The sequence below is a fragment of the Pangasianodon hypophthalmus genome, chromosome 14, assembly GCF_027358585.1.
Source record: "Pangasianodon hypophthalmus isolate fPanHyp1 chromosome 14, fPanHyp1.pri, whole genome shotgun sequence".
Lineage (NCBI taxonomy): Eukaryota > Metazoa > Chordata > Actinopteri > Siluriformes > Pangasiidae > Pangasianodon > Pangasianodon hypophthalmus.
Genome location: NC_069723.1, coordinates 2,876,608 through 2,898,534, shown reverse-complemented (window position 1 = coordinate 2,898,534; position 21,927 = coordinate 2,876,608). Strand labels below are relative to the sequence as shown.

Genomic DNA, 21,927 nt, shown 5'->3' with positions numbered 1-21,927 from the left:
CTTGTCATAGCGCAGGAAGAGCCAATCGTAACACGGAGACGGGATTCGTTAGCCAATCAGAGGACAGGAGGCGGGATTTTGGGCTGACTTGTTGACGGGGTTTTGTTATTTTACCGCGCGAGGGCGCTGTTGAGTGACCCGGATTGTATTCGTTTGTTTTCACTGCATTCAGATTTATAAACATCTTCAATTCCGGACATTTTGCAGAAGTAGACGAACAATACGGACTGAAACGGTTGATGTGTGAGATATTTCATTCTTCAGACGTTGGTGGAAACGCGTTATCCGTTATGTGCGGTGTTTATTTGACGTTATAGCAAAGCTGGAGAGACTTTAGCAGACATTAATGCTAATGCTAACAGCTGGCACAAAACATATGGGACTGGATTTTTTTTGCACTCTGACTGTTTATGGGGGATTTTTAAAGAATTAAAAAAAAGAAAGAAAGAATGAAAGAATCTGCCTAAAATTTGTCTGTAAGCTATTTACCCAGCTGGCTACATGGCTGCTAATATATCTTATTAAATATCAATAATATCATGCTGTTTAGAAGCTAGCTAGTCAACCAGTGTCACGTGATATAGGAAAAATATCAAATATAACATATATAACAAACCTAACATTTTTTGCAGTTTGTTATTTTTATTTTTCTACCATGCTCTTCTTCAAGCCGGACCTCTGACGCTGGATGATTGCGTCATCACACGTCATTGCTTCATCTCGGGTTAGATCACTCACCTGAGCTCTCAGGCTGATTTGTGACAGTGCTGATGAAGCAGGAGGAGCAGCATGGCCAGCTGCTGGAAACCCACACACTCGTCTTTTAGATGCTGGTTGTTGTTTGTGTTGTTTGTGTTTGTGTTGACGGTGGAGGGTGTGGGCGCTGAGGCTGCAAACAGCTCAGTGGAGGTGAAGCAGAAAGATGGACAGTTTGACACCAGCTACTTTGACAAGGTGACCAGCGAAATGCAGATCATCTACTCCTTCAACCACACCGTCACCCGCAACAAGGTGAGCTCCTGCCAGCACCACGGCCACGTCAGACCTGATAACACAGTGCTCATGACGTCTCCATGACCCACGTATGGAAAGACTGTTTTCTGTTATGCACGTCGTAGTGTTTCAGTGCGAGAGCAACATTAGAGCTCAGAGTGTCATTTGAGACTCGTACTGATCCAGCACTTTATTTGAGTTATGTCAAACATCTTGTTTTTGTCTTTCTCTTTCTGTTTGTCTTGCTGTCACTTCATCTCTGTTCTCCTTCTCTCTGTCTTTTGCTCCTTTTGCTCCCTCTTTTTCTGTCCTTGTTTTCATACAGTTTCTCTCATCCCATTTTTGTTTTTGTGCCTTCTGTCTTTTCCTTTCAGTACTTACAATACTAATCTAACTCCTTACTGACATTAATGAATCATTATAATATTGATCTAACTCCTTACTGACTCTCTAAATGAATCATTATATTACTGATCTAACTCCTTACTGACTCTTTAAATGAATCATTATAATATTGATCTAACCCCTTACTGACTCTCTAAATGAATCATTATAATATTGATCTAACCCCTTACTGACTCTCTAAATGAATCATTATAATATTGATCTAACCCCTTACTGACTCTTTAAATGAATCATTATAATACTGATCTAATCCCTTACTGAATCTCTAAATGAATCATTATAATATTTATCTAACATTTTCTCTCTAAATGAATCATTATAATACTGATCTAATTCCTTACTGACTCTCTGAATGAATCATTATAATACTGATCTAATTCCTTACTGACTCTCTAAATGAATCATTATAATACTGATCTAACCCCTTACTGACTCTTTAAATGAATCATTATAATATTGATCTCACCCCTTACTGAATCTCTAAATGAATCATTATAATATTTATCTAACATTTTCTCTCTAAATGAATCATTATAATACTGATCTAATTCCTTACTGACTCTCTGAATGAATCATTATAATACTGATCTAACCCCTTACTGACTCTCTAAATGAATCATTATAATACTGATCTAACCCCTTACTGACTCTTTAAATGAATCATTATAATATTGATCTAACTCCTTACTGACTCTCTGAATGAATCATTATAATACTGATCTAACTCCTTACTGACTCTCTAAATGAATCATTATAATACTCGTCTAACTCCTTACTGACTCTCTAAATGAATCATTATAATATTGATCTAACCCCTTACTGACTCTCTAAATGAATCATTATAATTCTGACGTGATTCCATATTGACTCTCTAATTGATGTCTAATTTATAGTACTGATCTACCTCGTATCCAACCCCATAATAACTCTATAAATTACTTATTACAATTCTAAACTGATTCATTATTGGCTTTCCAAATGAATCCTTAGTTCTGGTTTTGGTTTGACTGCTTTTTTAATCTTTCTCCATCTGTACAGTAGCTGTTTAAAGAATCATCATGCCTTAGAGAGCTCATTTGCATATTGCAGGCTTTGGTGACCTTGCAAATGGCAACGTTGCAGCCATGATTAGTGCACAACATAATGTGTAGTTTTGTTGACTTTGTGCCTATCATCTCTCTCTCTCTCTCTCTCTCTCTCTCTCTCTCTCTCTCTCTCAGACGGAGGGGGTCCGTGTGTCGGTGGAGCTGCTGTCAGAGGGCACTAAGAGCCCCGTGTTGTTTGTCGTGAGGCAGAAACAGGCCGTGCTCTCTTTCCAAGTTCCACTCATCCTGCGAGGCCTGTGAGTGTCCTGTCACCTAGTGACCTCTGACCTCTCTTCTTATCACCACATATAGAACTGGTCCTCTTTCACTGATCTCAGGCATTTTAATATAAATATCCTCTTAACACACTTCAGGAACCGAAGCTTTCATCATAGTTTCCCACGGAATTTAGCAAGAGTAGGCACCAGAGGAGAAGTATAAAAGGTTAAAAAAATAGCTGATGACACGTGCACTGATTTACTGTTTCAAAAGATATTACGAGGGATGTTTACAGCAACGGCCAAACAAGAAGTTTCTCAAGAAAAAAACATAACCCAGTTTTCCAAAAGGGTTTTCTCAGCCACGTAATACACTTATGCTGAGGCCATGGCTTACACCATTATTTTTGCTATCATGTTCTACATATTTTTAAGGTTACGTGTAGAAGTAAGAAAAAAAAAAAATGGACTGTTGCACCTTTAAGCTATAAAACCTAAGCCATAAAAGACTTGATATTGGCCCATGTCATTCCTTGTTGCATCACACACACATTTAGTCAAGAAATTACTCAATGGACTCCATAAAGTATTTACTGGTATAAAATATAAATTCCTATAAAGTGTACTATAAGTGTAGTCTGTGTAAATGTAATAACACCATAGTTATGTGATGTATATTGATCTTAAATATTGGTTTGTGTTGTGTTTATCTTTAAAGTGAGAATAAATGAGATTAATATTTCATTAGGGCATTCCCTGATAAAACCAGTTACAGACTCGACTCAGTGACTAAGATGGCTTTACAGCTCCTGTATTTAAAAAACAATATTCTAAAAGTCCTTTTTTGTCTATTTGGATTTGTCTATTTGTCTGACTTGGTTTTTAGATTTGTGTGTGTGTGTGTGTGTGTGTGTGTGTGTGTGTGGTCATAAAGTCCTGAAGTTAATCACATGGCATTATCAGCCTGTGCTTCTAGGCTGTAAAGAATTTGTGAAGCATTCAGTTCCGTATTTACACACACACACACACACACACACACACACACACACACATGCACGCCAAAGTGCACGTGGTTAACCTGTTGTTTGGATCACAAGTTTCAGTTCCTCTCTGTGCTCTGATTCAGATTGTGGAGAATAAACTGAGTTTCATGATCACAGAGTGTATTAGACATTCACTGAGCGCATTTATGATTAGGACACTTTGGGAAATTTAGAGGCACTTTTGGGCATATTGGGGCACTTGGGTACTTGAGAGCAATTTTGGGAACTTTAGACACCCACACTAGGGCACTTGATGCGTTTTGTGCCACTATGGATGACTTTAGGGCACTTAGATAACCTTATGGCACTCAGAGCACTTTGTGTTTCTGTGGGAGACTTTAGGGCACTTGGATTACATTAGGGCACTTGAAGCATTTTTTTGCTGCTATGGGGGTTTTAAGGTACTTGCATAGTCTTACGGCAGTTAGAGCAGTTTGTGTTGCATTAGGGAGCTTTATGGCACTTGGAGCAGTTTGGGGGTGGGGCTCTGGCAGACTTTAGGGCACTCTGGTAGTGTTGGGGCAGATAGAGCAGTTTGTGCTGCTATGGGGAACTTTATGGCACTCGGATAGCCTGGAGGACATTAGGTAACCTTAGAGAAGTCTGTGCTGATTTGGGAGGCTTTAGGGCACCTGGAGCAAAGTGGTCTTTAGGGCACTTAATTTTGAGAAACATAATAGCAGTTTGGTGGCCTTGAGGGCACTTCGGGACACTTTGATGACATTAAGACGCTTAAGACTGTCTCTCTTGCTTTCTTTCTCTCTGTGCAGTTACCAGAGGAAGTACCAGTATACGCAGGTGGGCCGAACTCTGTGCCAGCCCCCAACACGCGCACTCTCTGAGACCCAGTTCTTCTACGTGGACGTGTCCACTTTGTCCGCCTCCAGCGTCCAGTACCAGCTGCGGGTCAGCCGGGTAGAAAGCTTCACGCTGCAGTGAGTCTCACCATCATCATCACCATCATCATCACCATCATCATCCACACTCCCGCACTGATAAATCCCTTGTTTACTTATTAACCCATGTTGCCACAATGTTAACAATAATATCACTTTAGGGCAGATTAGGGCAGTTTTTGGTGCTTCTGGGCACTTTAGAGAGCTATGGGTTTATTTTATGGTCCATTTTTGGGGTGATTCGGGATACACTGGGGTACTTTAGGGAACTTTAGGGTTTGTTGGCTCACTTTATAGCATCCCTTGAGATACTTTCTTGGGCACTTTGTGGTACGTTAAGGCTGGTTGGGGCATTTAAGGACAGACCTTTAGGACCCTGTAGAGCTGTAGGGTTAATGGGACGGCTTTAGGGTACTTCTGGGCTCTACCATGTGATTGTATATATACTTATACATATGTCCGTTGATTGAGGCCTTGTTGCCATCTCCATCTTCACCATCTATCAGCTTGTACTGTCTTCATTCTCCTCTTCTTCCTCTTCATATTTAAATGTAGTTTCCTGGTCTCGGAGCTTTATAATCTCGTATCTGACACTTTCTGATGATCCCGTTGTCCTTAATGATATTGAAATTGTGTTTGCTGTCCTCGCTGCGCTTGTTGTCCAAGTCCGTTTGACGTTATAATGACCTCATCCCCATGTCATCATCTGGGCGTAATGATTTTACAGCAATGTTGTCTTGTGTTTATTCAGGACAAATAAGAAGTTCAGCTTCAACGCAACTCCGTCTCAACCCCAGGTTTGTAAACACACACTCACTCTGTCTCACACACTCACACACCTTTATTTTTAGATAAAGACAAAGTTTTGTTGACTTGCTCAATCCTTAGTGTGTTCTTGGAGGAGAAGTGAAAGTGTAATCCACTGTGTACTTTATTCAATTTGGGGTATTTTAGCCTGTTCCTCATTAGGCCTTCTTGTCATTTGGGATTTGGGCAACTTTGGGCACTTTGGAGTTCTGTAAGTCACTTCGCAGTTCTCCTTTAAGGCACTTTGAGACTCTGTCATGTGTCGGATCGTGTGTGCCGATTTGTGGGTTACGTTGGGGATCCCTAAGGCACTTTAGCCTGCCTAAGTGTGATTTTGGGCACTTCTGGACAATTTGGGGTGTCGTACCACACTTTGAGGCACATTATTGCACAGATGGGCACTACATAGCATTTTTGTGCATTTTAAGGTGCTACACTAGGCCCTTTTTGGACTCTGAGGGAGTTTGGAATATCTTTGGGTGCCTAGAGGGCACCCAAGAGAGCTATCGAGCACTTTGGGGCGTCTAGGTCACTTGGCACCATAAGGACTTTTAGGGCACTTTGGGGTTTCTAGGCAATGTAAGGATGTTTAGGACATTCTGGGGCGTCTAGGTCACTAGCACCATAAAGACCTTTAGGGCACTTTGGAGCATACTTCTTATGTCTTACAGCAGTTTATGATTGTGCTATGATTGGATTCTTATCTCTTGCTAATCATTAGATGCTCTTAACTTGTTTCACATTAGCCTTTGTGAAACTTGATGATGTGTCCACCCAGTTAATGTTGCGCAAGTGGGTGTGTGTGTGTGTGTGTGTGTGTGTGTGTTTGTGAGAAAAGTAACAAAGGAAATTTTTGAGCTTTGAAAGAATGAACTGAGAAGATGTAAAAGCCCTTTATTTCATAACAGTTGTATTCAGCAAGACTTATTTTAGCCACAGCAATGTCCACATACACTTCACTGTGTGTCTGTGTGTCTGTGTGTCTGTGTGTGTGTGTGTGTGTGTGTGTGTGTGTGTGTCTGTGTGTGTGTGTGTCTGTGTGTGTGTGTGTCTGTGTGTGTGTGTGTGTGTGTGTGAGAGACAAACTTAGACAGGGTGCTTTCTAAGGAAAAATGGCTAAATGTTCATGAGCTATTCTATTTATTACTGTTATTACCCAGTAATTCTGGAACTGACTCTTTGTTACAGACTGTTATATGCAGCAGTAAAATCTGTTATGACTGGAATTGTGTACACACCCACACACACGCACACACACACACACACACGCACACACACACACACGTCACAGGTTATGAAGTTCTTTATGAAGACCAAACAAAGGCTGATGTACTTTGAATGTAAACAGAGTACTTCGTGGCATGGAGTTTAGCGAGTTGGATCAGTTAAACATGCGAAGCGGGCATGAGTGGCATTTGTAACATGTCAGTAACAAGGAATTGTGATGTTTTCTTTTGAATGTATACTTTTACATTTGTTGAGCTTCTGAACATTCTCCCAAACTTAAATGCTATGACATTAGGAAGCGTTAAGACTCACCTCCATGCTTTAATAGATGATTTTATGTGAATACCTCTTTCACATAACTTTGACTTTCACATACTAAGAATCATAAAGATGGACCTGTGCTTATCCCAGGACTCTTATTCACAGTATAGGCTGCTTTGTGACCAAAAAATAAATAAATAAATAAATAAATGTTATCAAAGAACACATGTTTACAGGTCACACCGTGTGTGCTCTATATTCTGTACCCAATTTAGGAAAAAAACGTACTTTAGGTCCAAATAGTGTTCGAGACGAGACAGGCCACGCCCCCTGTCGAATCTAAACAAACCTGACAGTAACTTAGTGTAACTTGCTAAATACAGAAAACAGCAACGAGTCTAACGAGAGCCTGGAGAAGCCCCGACGGTGTATAACGACAGAATCACGTCTGGCTCAGTCTAAGGAGGCGAATATATTCCAGCGGTAAGTAAACACCTCCGAGAAGCGCCTGCCACATAAACATGACCATGTTCTTCAAAAAGAATAAACTCCAACCGTTTGTTCTGCACCAAAAGATGAGTGGAAAAAGGAAAACAGGGAGCCATAAACACACGAACGAATCATGTTTACTGATAACAAGCTACTGTTTCAGCGAACACACTGCTGCTGTAGAGTAAGACCCGCCTCCGGGGGTGGGACTTATGTGGTTCTAGAGATGGATAATCATTGGATAATCATGAATTTGTACGTAGATGTGGATCATCAAAAAAATTTCCCATGTAATGAACTATGAAATTAAAATGGGAATATCTCTGAAACTTTTTTATTTATTTGTTTATTTTTGGGAGATATAGCGTTGTATTGGCGTACAGGTACAGAAAGCTCTGAAACGCCCATTTTAATTTCAGCTGCACTTTAAAATAGTTTAATATCTTTGTTCTGAGTCCATGAAGAGAACAGTCTCCAAACCTGTGTGTGTATGTGAGTGTTCTGTTGGACTGTAGGTCAGTAAAACGTTATTATTGTGGACTGAGACGTTATCTAGAAACTTCAGATGCTAATCAAAATGAAAAAAGTGAGCACCTATAGGGCTGATTGAGGATCAGAATTCGGTACGTCTCCCATTATGAAGCTGATTATCTCTTGATGATTAGAAACAGAGGTAACATGGTGCACTTTGCATCACTTTGGAGAAACTTTATGGGAGTTTCAGAGACTTTGGGAGACATTTAGAGATCTGAAGAGCAGTTTTGGGTGGTTCAGGGAGCAAAGAAAAGAATTAAGTTCCTCTTTTTGTCCTTTGTGTTTTTTTTTTTTTTTCCCTCTACTACAGTTTTTCAAGTATGAGTTTCCAGATGGAGTGGACACGGTCATTGTGAAAGTAAACTCGGAGAAGAACTTCCCCTGCTCCGTCATGTCTGTTCAAGACATCCAGGTCTCTCTCTCTCTCTCTCTCTCTCTCTCTCTCTCTCTCTCTCTCTCTCACTCACTCACTCACTCACTCACTCACTCACTCACACACACACACACAGACACACTTCACATGAACTTCCGTCATTTTGTTTCCCTTCCTCTTAGTTCTCTTTGCACCTCTGTGTGCGAGTGTGTGTAAAAAAAAACTGACAGTATATATATTTTTTTATTATTTTAGTGATATACATAACTTTTAACCTCCAATCAAATCTCAGTTCTTCTCATTACAACTTTTGTAAAGATTTCATAATATAATTTAAGAATTTTGGAATTGAAATGAAAGAGTCAGGACGTTAAAAAACAATCTCAAATAAACGTAAAAAGGAAATAAAATAAATTTAGGATTAGAATTTTTTTTTACTCTAATTATAAATCTTTAATTGTAAATCCCTGACTCTGTTTTTATTTCTTATTCTACATCCCTGGTCATAGCCTTAATCCTAATCCTGTACATCTGTCTAATCTATCTAATCTAATTAGCCTATCTAATCTAGAATCAGGAATGCTTAGATAATTCTAATCCTAAATCAGTAGCCATAATTCTTAATATGCAGTGTTATGTAGGTTCTGAGAACTCTTTTGATGGACGCACACACACACACACACACACACACACACACACACACACACACACACTTCGGTGCACTTCAGGGAACAAGAAGATCCAAGTTCGAACCCTGATCCTAACACCATTTAATCCTTTTCTTGACTCTAAATTCCTGATCCTAACCTTTAACCCTTAATTTTTTATTTATTTATTTTTTTTTTTTTTAAACTCTTCAGTGTCCTGTGTATGATCTGGACAACAACGTGGCCTTTATCGGGATGTATCAGACCATGACCAAGAAGGCTGCCATTACAGTGCAGGTAACAGTTTCTTTTTCTTTCTTTCTTTCTTTTCTTTTTTGTCACTTGAGTAGCGTCACGTATAGCGCTACGATATGATGAATTCACAGCATGACCATCATCTAACTTAGTATTGAATTATTATTTTTTTTTATAAAGAGTCCATTATGGTGTTTATAGTTTCCCAGTTTTCAAAATGGACGCCACAATACATCGCAGTTAGATCACAGATTTACTCATGTGGATTTAACAGCTCAGTGAAGTGCTTAGGATAAAAGACTGGTTTTAATCGTACGTTATAGTAGTTTAGCATCATTAGCGAAATCCCTCAGCAGTCACTCCCAATATGACGATTTTAGAGAGAGGGTGTCTTCATGTAATTAGACGCGTGTTTGCTTTCTTTTGCTTTCCAGAGGAAGGACTTTCCCAGTAACAGCTTCTACGTGGTGATCGTGGTGAAGACGGAGGACGAGGCGTGCGGCGGGCCGCTCAGGTTCTACCCCCTCTCACCCGGTGAGCCAATCACAGCCCTGGTGTCCTGAGAGTACATCCAATCATCACTCACTCTGATATTACTGTTATAATCCACTGTCAGTGTTCCAGCCAATCACGTTTCACCTCGGATTGTTACACTGGTGCTAAAAATCTTCAGTAATCTCATACTTTATTATTGTAAATGACATCATAACATATTAGAGCATAACATTTTCTGCAGATGAGTGTACTCTCTGAAATTTTATGAAACTTTACTAAAATTTGAATCATAGGAAATAACCTGATAGGCTTTATAAGTTGTTTTTTTCAGTGAATCTAGTTGTGAATCGAGAATTAAATGATTCTTCATCGCATACTCTGAAATGCTGAGTTAAGATTCATTTAACTCACCGATTCAGCTGATTCACTGAATCGTTCACGAATGAATCATGTGCATTTGCTAGAGAGATGAAGTGTTCTACAAAGCGTAATGATTCGGTAAAATAGACTCGGTTTTTTTCTTATGAATAAGCTATGAATAAGCGCTGTATAAAGCACGACTGTCAGAGTCAACTACAGGAAGACATTGAATTCTCTCTCTCTCTCTCTCTCTCTCTTAGATGAGCTGCTGGATGCTGGAAACCGGAGCAAAACTCTGGAAGTGGTCGTCTCTCCTGCCATCGACTGTGAGTCAGAGGAGTTTCGTTCACTCGTTAACTCGTTAATAGAATAGTGAAGTTATTGTTCGCTAACTCGGTGTGTTTTTGTTCTTCATGTCATAGCCGAGGTGTACGTTATGGGAATGCTGTTCTGTCTCGGCATCTTCCTGTTTTTCTACGTATTGACCTTCCTGTTGGCCTGCATTGAAAACAAGAGGTGTGTGTCTCTCTGACTTTGTGTGTCTCTCTGTGTGTGTGTGTGTGTGTGTGTCTGTCTATATCTGTATTTGTATGTATGTCTCTCTCTCTCTCTCTCTCTCTCTCTCTCTCTCTCTCTCTCTGTTTGTGGGTGTGTTAGTACATTTTGACTAGTTGTGTTTGTTTCCTCTGTTTTTCAGAATGCACAAAAAGAAGGAGGGGCTTCTGAAGCCAGCAGACATGTCGCCGGCGGAGACAGGTAACCTAGCAACCGTCACTCGTTTCAGTACCGCACCGGTCTTAACTGTCTTTCATGACATCGAAGGACACACACACACACACACACACACACACACAAAATGCTAATGTAGGTTTTAGCGTGGTAACAGTAACCTATAATATTGTTGTTTATTGGTCTACTGTAATCAACATGGATTGATTTTTCTTTCCACCTCTCTCCCTCTCTCTCTCTCTATCTCTCTCTCTCTCTCTCTCTTCACTTTTACACCTCAGCCTCTCTCTTAGGTAAGATGTTTGAGTGTGTGTTTTTCTTAGTGCGTAGTTAGTGTGTGTGTTACTAACCCTATTCTGAATGTGTGATATATCAGCACACGTCAAATCCCTGGCTAACACTCGCTAATGGCTAATTAACTCTACGTTCAGACTAGACAGGAAGAAGCCACTAATTTATTTATTTTTTTTGTAAACATAAAATCATAAACTGTTTTTTTTTTTTTTTTTGGTAAACATTTCGACAATGTTGCTGCAACATTGTTAGTAAAAGTAGCATTAAAGTTTCTTTAGTTGTAGGAGTGTTAGCGCCATCGAGAAAAATGGAGCAAAAAATACTTACTGAATTTTCTAATAATAATATTCTGCTTTTCTATAATCTTGGCATGTAATTTTTTAAAATTTTGTTCCTTCCATCAGAATGTCCATATATGGATTTAAAGACACGCCCACATTCATGTCTGTGGCTTTGTGCAGCTCTACAGATCAGACCCTGATGTTTTATAACGCTCTAGTGTGAGAGTAGCATGGCGCTGCTGCTAACTCAGTGAAGCACTTCCTGTTAAAGCTACAATAAATATACAGAAAGATTTAGAGTGTGTAGTGTACTTCTTAGTGTAGATGTGAGTGTTATTAAATGTGTGTTTGTGTGTGATCATCTTGCAGGAAAAACTCCGGCCTCTCCATATGAATATGGCTCATTCGGTGAGTGGTGTGTGTGTGTGTGTGTGTGTGTGTGTTTCCATTAAACACTGGTTGTTCTTCTGGTAATAATCTGCTAATAATTAATACTTTCTCTCTGTTACTTTTCTGTCTTATTCTCCTCTTTCTGTCTCTCTTTCTCTGTTTGTTTTACTTTCTTTCTGTGTCTTTGTTGGTCTCTTTCCATCCGCATGTCTTTCTCCATCTCTCTCTCTCTGTCACTCTCTCTTCTCTTGGTCTATATCTTCCCTCTCTCTCTCTCTCTCTGCAGCTGATAACGCCAGTACGATGAGCTCAGAACCCGTGACGGACAGTTTGGCCTCCACTGATGCTAACTATGGATACATGGGTATACAATAAACACACACTGACCACCAGGAACAAATATTCACCAAATGAACACCTTACTTTCTGAAGCCCCGCCCCCTAGCCTGCTAGGTTTCTCATTGGTCTGTTTTCATCCTTCAGGACAGGAGGCTTTCAAGCGTCGGCCAATCAGCACACACCACATAGTCATCCGCTTTGGTGACACGCCCACTCGTTCGCTAAATCAATAGCACCGCATGAGCACTGCACGACGAGCTCGACCAATCACAATCCAGTCCTCACTAATCAGTGACCCCTGATTAATATTGTGTAATAATCATTCATCAATCAGAGGAGAAGAGTGGTGATTTTAGAGCATGTGCTGATAATCGGTTATGAGATATATCGCAATATGTGATGAGCACACAGTGCCGTGCATAAGTATTTACCCCTTGAACGTTTTTCTGTCTCTCCTCCTTCCTGTCTTTCTTTCTCTGTCGCTTCCTCTTGCTCTCCGTTTTGATGTTTTTCTCTGTCACTTTCTCTCTCTCTTTCATTCTCTCTCAGTATCATTATTAACACATAAGTTCCAGCTTGTAACACTACAAAATGCAGGAAAGTTTAAAGTGGGGTGTCATTACTTATGCACAGCACTGTACTGGTATTTCCAGTCTGATCATTCAGGCCATCGTTGTTATGTGAAGATTAAATGTCAACATACACTTGGATTCTGTTTAAGTTTTCAAGTCCATTCTTGGTTCTAATATCCCGTGTGTGTGTGTGTGTGTGTGTGTGTGTGTGTGTCCCTCAGAGCGCTCCTTGGACACAGTGGGTCGCTGCAGACAGGAGTCTCTGAGTTCAGTGGACGAGGATGACTACGACACGCTGGCCGATATCGACTCGGACAAGAACATCGTCCGCACCAAGGTCAGTGCTTCTGTCCGAGCTGAAATGAAACTGTGTGTGTGTGTGTGTGTGTGTGTGTGTGTGTGTGTGTGTGTGTGTGTGTGTGTGTGTTGAAATGTCTCACATTATCTCATCTCTCCAGAAGTACCTGTGTGTCTCTGATCTGGCTCGGAAAGACAAGCGAGTGCTGAGCAAGAAGTACCAGATTTACTTCTGGTGAGCAAACACACACACACACACACACACACACACCTCTGTCTTTATGATAAAGGATTGAAATATAGCATTAAATAATGAAGATATCGCAAAAATGTCTACGTATAGTAAAAACATAATGTGTGTGTGTGTGTAGGAACATCGCCACCATTGCCGTGTTCTACGCTCTGCCCGTGATCCAGCTGGTCATCACGTATCAGACGGTGAGATAAAAATAAAAATATTAAGTCTTTTAAAATGGTTAATTTGTGATTGTGATCACACAGACACACACCTCTCTCTCTCTCACTCACACTCTTTTGGGTTTGGTTTGTGTTTTTTTTTTTTTTTTTTTTTTTTTTTTTAACAGGTTGTGAACGTGACAGGAAATCAGGACATCTGTTACTACAACTTCCTCTGTGCGCATCCTCTAGGAGCTCTGAGGTGTGTGTGTGTGAGTGAGAGAGAGAGTGAGTGTGAGATAATTTTAGTTGGTTAAGTGATGTGCATCAAACCAGATGTTCGATTTTGTTGGCGTACAGTGAACTGTGTGTGTGATACTTTAAGTGATTTGTGTTAAACCACTGTGTGTGTGTGTGCGTGTGTGTGTGTGCGTGTGTGTGTGTGCGCGCACGCAGCTCGTTCAACAACATCCTGAGTAACCTAGGTTACGTTATGCTCGGGCTGCTGTTCCTGCTCATCGTGCTGCAGAGGGATGTCGTGCACAAGCGTGCACTCATGCGCAACGATGTCACCGCGCTGGTCAGAACCCACAGACACACACACACACACACACACACACACACACACACAGGTTTTCTGCACATTTAAAAGCAACAATCAGCTCAAACACCATACTGATTTGTATATGGTATTGCACATCATGTGAACGCAATACGTGTAACCAATCAACACTGAGCAGTGCTTTTAACCCCGCCTCCAAAGTACCTTTAGTTCCATGAGCAGGTACTGAATATCATACTTACAGAACATTTGTTACTTGTGGAGGGAAAAAAAAAAGCTGAGTTTTAGTTTACAGGTGCCAAATGTTAGAGTCCAGTTGTACTCATTTTTCGTGTGTGTGTGTGTGTGTGTGTGTGTGTGTGTGTGTAGGAGTGCGGCATCCCCAAGCACTTTGGTCTGTACTATGCCATGGGTACGGCTCTGATGATGGAGGGGTTGTTGAGTGCCTGTTACCACGTCTGCCCCAACTACACCAACTTCCAATTCGGTACACACACACACACACACACACACACACACATACACACACACAGACCTTAAAAAAGTGCTGAGCATTACAGTGATTACACTTTGAGTCCACTAACTTTTTTTTTTTTTTTTAATTCTCAGACACGTCGTTTATGTACATGATCGCGGGTTTGTGTATGCTGAAGCTGTATCAGAAGAGACACCCGGACATCAACGCCAGTGCCTACAGCGCCTACGCCTGTCTCGCTGCTGTCATCTTCTTCTCCGTGCTGGGAGTGGTGAGTAACGCTCCAGCTACATTACACATCTCTCTTACACGGATACGTAATTAACAACTGACCAGATCACTAACAAGAAAACTAACCAGCAACAAACCAGTAACAGAACAGCGACAACAGTTACCTTTTAATTCTTAACTATTCATGATTAGCTTACGATTATAAATAGCTTGATGTTTTGTTTCGGAGCAGTTATCACTTTTAACTAGCGTCGTGGACTCTGAACAGATGAGACGTCTTTTTTTTTTTCTTTTTTTTTTTGAGATTTGTGGTTTAGGCCAGAGTAAGGTAAACGTATGAAAGTCTGTCTCAGACTCAGAGACATCTTCAGACATCTTCAGGACAGACGAGTTTAATCTTTGCGGTTTCTCAGTTTCTTTTGTCTTTTTAACTTCAAGAGAGAGAAAAAAACGAGATGCTGGTAAAGGAACAGCTGTTTATAGCTGGTATAACGTGAGAACAGGACGTGAGAACTAACTCGTTTCATGAACATTTAATGTAACTACAAATGTGTGAGTTATAAGTATAACATCGTTTATTAATTGATAAAAAAAAAGTGTAATCGATGGCAAATTGTTGTAGTATAAGAGAAATAATATACTTCAGTGTTGTTATTGGAAAATAAAAAAATCAACTTCTTGGTGGTAACGATAACTTCGCTTCATCACTTAATCACAGTCACCGTTGTTGATTATTTTCCAATAACAGCACAACACTGAGTGTTTTATTCCTTACACGTCAGATAGAGAGTGCTGAGATTAAGAATGATGCGAAATTCCTGACACTTTCCACTTAAAATCTGTCCATATGATACGTAATCTGTGTGTGTGTGTGTGTGTGTCAGGTGTTTGGGAAAGGGAACACAGCGTTCTGGATCGTCTTCTCAGTGCTGCACATTGTGTTCACTCTGTTGCTCAGCACTCAACTGTACTACATGGGCCGCTGGAGGCTGGGTGAGTGCGCACACACACTCTCTCTCACACACACACACACACACACACACACACACACACACACACACACAGTAGCAAAAACACAGAAGTAGCTAATGTGTGTCTGTGTGTATTTCTATTTCAGATACAGGGATCTTGCGCAGGATACTTCATGTAATCTACACAGACTGTATTCGCCAGTGCAGTGGACCCATGTACATAGTGAGTCTCTCTCTCTCTCACACACACACACACACACACACACACACACACACACACACAGACTCTCTCTCACTTTCCTGACTTTGTGTCTCTCACACATACCATGTACAGAGAGAAGTGTGTAATGTGTGTGTACTGTTCTTTTAGGATCGCATGGTGCTACTTGTGATGGGCAACATTGTGAACTGGTCTCTGTAAGTGTATATACACACACACACACACACACACACACACACACAATAATATACTGCTCCCCATGCAATGTAATGTAGATTGCTCTGTGTGTGTGTGTGTGTGTGTGTGTGTGTGTGTGTGTGTGTGTGTGTGTGTGTGAACACAGGGCTGCATACGGTCTCATTAAAAAGCCAAATGACTTTGCTTCATACCTGCTGGCCATCGCCATCTGTAACCTGCTGCTGTACTTCGCCTTCTACATCATCATGAAGGTAAGCACACACACACACACACACACACACACACACACACACACACACACACAGCTCACGCATTCTATATGTTACATGTCTAATAGTTTGCTAAATAAGTTTAGGTTCCAGTTTCATGTAGGTGTTCCTCTAACACATCCTCTCTCTCTCTCTCCCTCTCTCCCTCTCTCTCTGTGTGTGTGTGTGTGTGTGTGTGTGTGTGTGTGTGTGTGTGTGTGTGTGTGTGTGTGTGTAGCTGCGGAGTGGTGAACGGATCCAGTGTTTGCCGCTTGTGTGTATTCTCTTCACGGCTGTAGTTTGGAGCTTCGCTCTTTTTTTTTTCTTTCAGGGACTCAGCACCTGGCAGGTGAGACACACACACACACACACACACACACACACACACACACACACACACTGTAATAATAACTATACTCGTACTATACATGTATTACTGTATCTGTAAATGGGACTTTTACTAAGCATTTTCTGTAAAATTGTACAAAGTGAACATTTTATTCTTTTTATGATACTCAACAGGTGTGTGTTCCGTCTCTTTGTGTGTGTGTGTTTGTGTGTGTGTGTGTGTGTGTGTGTGTGTGTTTAGAAAACGCCGGCGGAGTCCCGTGAGCACAATCGCGACTGCATCCTCCTCTCATTCTTTGACGATCACGACATCTGGCACTTCCTGTCCTCAATCGCCATGTTCGGCTCCTTCCTGGTGCGACACACACACACACACACACACACACACACACACACACACACACACACACACAAACATTTGATTTTAGCTTAGACTGAGGTTTACTGAGAGCCGTCTCCATTTCCAAGTTTCCTTTTTGGTTTTTTCTTTTTTAAAGAATTATTTATTTTTATCTGCAGCTTTATTTACCTCAGTGTGTAATTTCAATTTGGTATTTCTTTTATTTAATTTGTATCTTTAACCTTTTCCAATTTCGAAATATATTTAATATTGTCTATTTAATCATAGGTTTGTATTAATTTACATATAAATTATTTACCTTTCTTTTAAAACTAATTTTGCTAATTTGATTGAACTTTAAGTTTAGTTTTATTTTACAGGGTTTTATGGGAATTTTTAAATTTAATTTGTTTACTTTGTGTTACCCTTTTCCTTATTCCTTTTTATGTAATTTATTTTCTTTCTTTCTTTTTTCACCTGCTCGTTCCTCAGGTACTGCTGACGATGGACGATGACCTGGACACGGTTCAGCGAGACAAAATCTATGTCTTCTAGCACCTTCTTGAGTAATCATAGAAATGTATGTTCTTCGCCTGATCGCAGGCGTTCTAACAGGTGGGGGCGGGGCTCCCTATGGTACATTGATGCTGATAGGACACTGAATGTGCCAATCAAACCTGCCACATTATCACAACGCTGGCCAAGACAACGAGATTCAGCGGCTCCGAGCAGAGAGATGAAACCTGCCAAGCAAACAGCAATGCATTTACACACCGCTGGTGTTTTCACTGTATGCTGAGAGTGTGTGTGTGTGTGTGTGTGTGTGTGTGTGTGTGTGTGTGTGTGTGTGTGTGTGTGTGTGTGTGTGTGTGAGTGTGTGTGAGTGTGTGTGTGTCCTGTCAACCTGTGGCCTTCTGTGTTTTTGATCTTTGGTCCTGTGGGATGGACTGATTGTAGCTCACTGTAATTGAGTACGCCTTTTCTAAGGAGGAAGAGGAGGATGATGATGATTGAAGAAGGAATCTACTTTGTAATGTCTGTAACAAAAAAAAAGAAATGCTTTTAATGACAAAGACGGTTACTGAATAAAGTATTTGTAAGTTTTTCAATACTGTGAATATGTTGTACCACTCTTACCTTATTTACACAACCTAAATTAACATTTAATTAAGGTCTCGAGGCAGATTTGTTAGATTATGGATCAAAATATAATGTTATCTTTACTACAAGTGGGTGGAGTTACTGGTACCACCCTGAAGTTGATTATTTTCTTATACCAGCATGTCCCAAAATACTTTATTCCTCTTATACCACAGTAATTAACCAACAATCACAATTCTATTTGTTAAAGAACGACACATCATACATTTTAGGTGTATTCATATGTTAATGATGTGGACGTCTCAGAAACAAGTTCCTGTTCTGACTTACGTTAAAGCAGCTATAAACAGTTGTTCTCTCACCAGCCTCTCTTTATTTCCTCTCTTGTAAAGTTAATAAGATAATAAGCATCTTGTCACTGAACCTGCAAAAGCATAATCTCCTGTCCTGAAGATGATTTACAAAGTGCTGAGAGTTGAGACTCCTTCCCTAAAGGGTGAAATACAGAAAACTTCACCATGTTAATGATTTTAATCCGATTACGTGGAGCATCCGCCGTACAGTTCACTACAGAAACGATAACGTATTAGAATTAGCGCGTTTGACAGGTTTCTGTTGAGCTGTTGTAGAAATTTAAAAACACCTTCTGACCAATCAGAACTGAGCACACCCGTCTCCCGTACCAAAAACACACCACACGTTGGAGCCTCGGTTTTACACAAAGCAAGACAGATTTATTCAGCTTGTACAAAAATAACTTTAAATGTCACAACTACACAAAGACAGGAATATTTGGATATGTTTGTAAACTCATTTTTAAAAAACATTCATAAATGCACTCCGGTTTAAAAAAATGCTGCTGGTGATCTTGTCTTTAGGGAGCGTACTGCTTAGCGATGCTGCGTATAAAATCCAGGACATTAAAGTGTCCCTGAGATTGTCATCTGTTTTTGTGCTTTTTTTCGGTGCACTTCAAAACCAAGAATTTTTTTTTTGATGGACAATACAGTACCTGAATATTTCATTACGTCTCAGCTGTAGGACATGACAGTCTTTTAGTGTTTTAAAAAATAAGCTTACGTTATTTGAAATTCTTTTTAAATTGATCTTCGGTTCAATTCCCAGTCGAGGGTTGATGTTTCTGAGCTAGCCAGCTGAGTATAACGTCAGTTGGTCTGAGAGTGTGTTCCAAAATTACAGCACACTTCTAACCTTTCACTTGTTGTGGGAATGAAATTATCCAACTGGTTGATGCCAAGTTCATAGATTAAAATGGCCCTTACCTGAAGAAGACATTTACTCTCTCTCTCTCTCACACACACACACACACACACACACACACACACAGAGTTCTATGCTTCATGTATCTCATTAGTGTCATAATTTGTTGCTTTTAAAATTCTGCTTTTGCCAAATTAAAAGTGAAATAAACTACTACTGAATCCCCCCCTATTTCAGTAATGGTGCACTCTGATCTGATTATTTTCATCCAGGCTGAGTTGGACCAAACCATTTGTAGATGGGGGAGCCTGGTAGCGTGTGAACAGAGGTCTGGGCAACAGTTAAGGAGAACAGACATGTATGTGCACGTTAGGCATGAGCAGATGTGTAGATACACAGTATGTTCCAGACATTTTAAATACTTTCAAATATTATGTAAATCCTTAGAAATACTTACTTATGTACCATATTGTGATAATACTGTAAATTGTGATAAAAGCTATGAAAACATCACAATTGAAATCTTAGCATTTATACATACTAATGTAATGAGTTCTGTGTGTGTGTGTGTGTGTGTGCGTGTGTGTGTGTGTGTGTGTGTTTGAGAGAAAGGATACACATTAGTGTCTTTCCGTCGTGTCTCCAGCCATCTTTTGTTGCCCTCGATCAGTCCTTGCAGTCTCATACTGTCCAACTCTGACGATTTAGACCGCATCATGGAGGAGAGACTATACACACACACACACACACACACACACACACACACACACACACACACACACAGACACAGACACAGAACTGTTGTTCATTTACACCGTATCAAGGTGTTTAAAAAAAAAAAAAAAAAAAAAACACCAATAAACTGTCACCATGCTTTTCTCTGTGTGTGTGTGTGTGTGTGTGTGTGTGTGTGTGTGTGTGTGTGTGTGTGTGTGTGTATTTCACCTTGTAGGCATGTATCCAGAATACGCAGTGTGAGCCCTTGTGGAAAAGGAGGTGCTGGTGTCCATGGAAACCCCTACAATCGAGATAATAAGGAGCGAATGTAACGTCTAAGATATTATGATAATATGGACATACAGTACATACTGTATCCATGTATCTTCACATGCTACATATTTTCTGTCGTACCGGGGAGGAGTTTTCTCCAGCTGGAGTTGGGCAGCAGATCAGAGCCACGCAGTGTCGCGACCCCGTTAACGCTGCCGTGTGTGAACCCGTTCTGATTGGCTGTGGAGGACGAGGCGGTGTTTGGAGACCACGCCCAGGACGGAGCAGGAGGAAGTGAAGAAGCTCTTGGGAAGGATGGGGATGTTCTTTGGGTCAGAGGTCCCAGCGCTCCTAACACCGTGTTCAGCTGGCTGGAGATCTGCTGCAGCGATTCGGCTAACTGCTGCACCTTCACAGGAACTGAGAGAGAAACACACAGAAGCAGAGAGAGTAAATAAGTAATCTTAATAAAGAACACAAACCTGTTTACTCCAAACTCAGTTAACAGGAAAATAACCAACAACGGTGTAGTGTGATGGAGCCGAGTTACTGTTAGCACTGATAATTGGATTATTGTCCATTAACAGCAAGTCTTTTATTCGTCTTTGCTAAAGTTTACAATTTTTTATTTATTAAAGAATGACACATACATTTTATCCCTTTATAGTTACGTTTAATGCTGTAGAACTGCATTCCTGTTCTCACTTACGTTATAGCAGCTATAAACAGTCATTCCATCCCCAGCCTCTCTTTCTTCTATCTCTCGAAGTTAATAAGACAAAAAAAAACAAAAAAAACAACACACTTTGTCGTGTTACAGAGAGAAACCACGACGCGTAAACATCTCTGTCCTGAAGACTTTCACTTGACTTACTGACTGTTACAAAGCGCTGACGCTGGAGACTCCTTCTATACATGTTAAATAATCGCCTCCTTCACCAAATCAACAACGATACGAATAATTACCGCATCATTGCTGTGGTATAACTTTGTATTCATCCTTTTCCTGAGAGGAGAGTTTATGGTTATGCGTTACCAGTGTAGCTGTGTGGCTCTGAAGCATATGAATACCACAAAAATATTAGGAAAGCGTCAGTAACCGGAACTAGATTTCACTTTTTTGATACGAACGGCTTTTGTAAGACACCTTTACTGCTCCTGTGTAACGATTACAGTTTTGAGTTTGGTTTTTTGAAAAAGAAAAAAGAAAAAAAAAGGAGTATTCTACTGATAGACTGTCTATGTTCACCTGTTCCTTCTTGACCGTACACACTGCTCATCTCTGAATCTGTAACATCAAACGTGACTCTGCGCTCTGCCTCCATCCTCTCCTCATCATCACAGGACAGCTGAAACACACACAGCAACGCAGTGTATTATCGGCTTTATAATGTTCATTTCATTTCATCACACTTTTCATCAAAATTTTGGATTTAAATTTAAAAAAAAAAAAAACTTCTGCATGGTGTGGATATTTTTTTGCCACACTGATGATCCTTTTAACTGTCATCTTTTTTCTGTTATTTATGTTCGTTAAAAAATGAACTAGAACCTCTTTATCTAATGCCTGTTAAATAAATTCAATTCCAAGCAACAAAATGAAAATCCTTCCATAAATGGCACCATCATTTTCACT

General features: G+C 40.3%; 2 protein-coding genes and 1 long non-coding RNA gene across 10 annotated transcripts in view; 2 read left to right on the top strand and 1 right to left on the bottom strand.

Annotated features, from left to right (window-relative positions):
* Positions 1–127: 127 nt before the first annotated feature.
* On the top strand, positions 128–18,097 carry sidt2 (SID1 transmembrane family, member 2). 5 transcript variants are annotated; one of them, XM_053239775.1, is made up of 29 exons: positions 128–243; positions 671–1,011; positions 2,619–2,740; positions 4,515–4,679; positions 5,392–5,437; positions 8,269–8,370; positions 9,192–9,275; positions 9,668–9,767; positions 10,349–10,414; positions 10,511–10,604; positions 10,786–10,844; positions 11,099–11,110; positions 11,762–11,800; positions 12,069–12,146; positions 12,266–12,322; positions 12,915–13,030; positions 13,152–13,225; positions 13,362–13,428; positions 13,575–13,648; positions 13,843–13,966; positions 14,318–14,435; positions 14,558–14,694; positions 15,539–15,647; positions 15,772–15,848; positions 15,996–16,042; positions 16,189–16,294; positions 16,530–16,640; positions 16,881–16,994; positions 17,472–18,097. In XM_053239775.1, exons 2-29 carry the CDS (start codon positions 790–792, stop codon positions 17,532–17,534), a joined length of 2,583 nt encoding a protein of 860 aa, XP_053095750.1. In that variant the 5' UTR covers positions 128–243; positions 671–789; the 3' UTR covers positions 17,535–18,097. The 5 variants fall into 5 exon arrangements, with proteins under 5 accessions (XP_053095750.1, XP_053095751.1, XP_053095752.1 ...); XM_053239776.1 differs by lacking the exon at positions 11,099–11,110 and having other exon boundaries at positions 138–1,011; XM_053239777.1 differs by lacking the exon at positions 12,266–12,322 and having other exon boundaries at positions 139–1,011.
* Positions 5,444–6,268, top strand: LOC128320149 (uncharacterized). The gene is made up of 2 exons (XR_008303605.1): positions 5,444–5,975; positions 6,060–6,268. It is a non-coding gene; the product is annotated as an uncharacterized LOC128320149 (long non-coding RNA).
* A 695-nt stretch (positions 18,098–18,792) lies between the features above and the next one.
* Positions 18,793–21,927, bottom strand: part of LOC113544634 (centrosomal protein of 164 kDa) — a 16,199-nt gene continuing 13,064 nt past the window's right edge. For all 4 annotated transcript variants that reach the window (XM_053239773.1, XM_053239772.1, XM_053239771.1 and 1 more), the window contains 5 exons: positions 21,541–21,640; positions 20,433–20,711; positions 20,247–20,319; positions 19,919–20,029; positions 18,793–19,631 (listed from right to left, as the gene is read on the bottom strand). In XM_053239773.1, the coding sequence (XP_053095748.1) occupies positions 19,535–19,631; positions 19,919–20,029; positions 20,247–20,319; positions 20,433–20,711; positions 21,541–21,640 (660 nt within the window). In that variant the 3' untranslated portion in view covers positions 18,793–19,534. The remainder of the gene's footprint in view (positions 19,632–19,918; positions 20,030–20,246; positions 20,320–20,432; positions 20,712–21,540; positions 21,641–21,927) is intronic.

Excerpts from the sequence above, each read along its gene's own strand:
- sidt2 (XM_053239775.1), top strand. The coding sequence starts at position 790 with ATGGCCAGCTGCTGGAAACCCACACACTCGTCTTTTAGATGCTGGTTG. Across the intron at positions 8,371-9,191 it reads TGTCTGTTCAAGACATCCAG|TGTCCTGTGTATGATCTGGA; the intron begins GTCTCTCTCTCT and ends TAAACTCTTCAG. Across the intron at positions 10,415-10,510 it reads CGTCTCTCCTGCCATCGACT|CCGAGGTGTACGTTATGGGA; the intron begins GTGAGTCAGAGG and ends TTCATGTCATAG.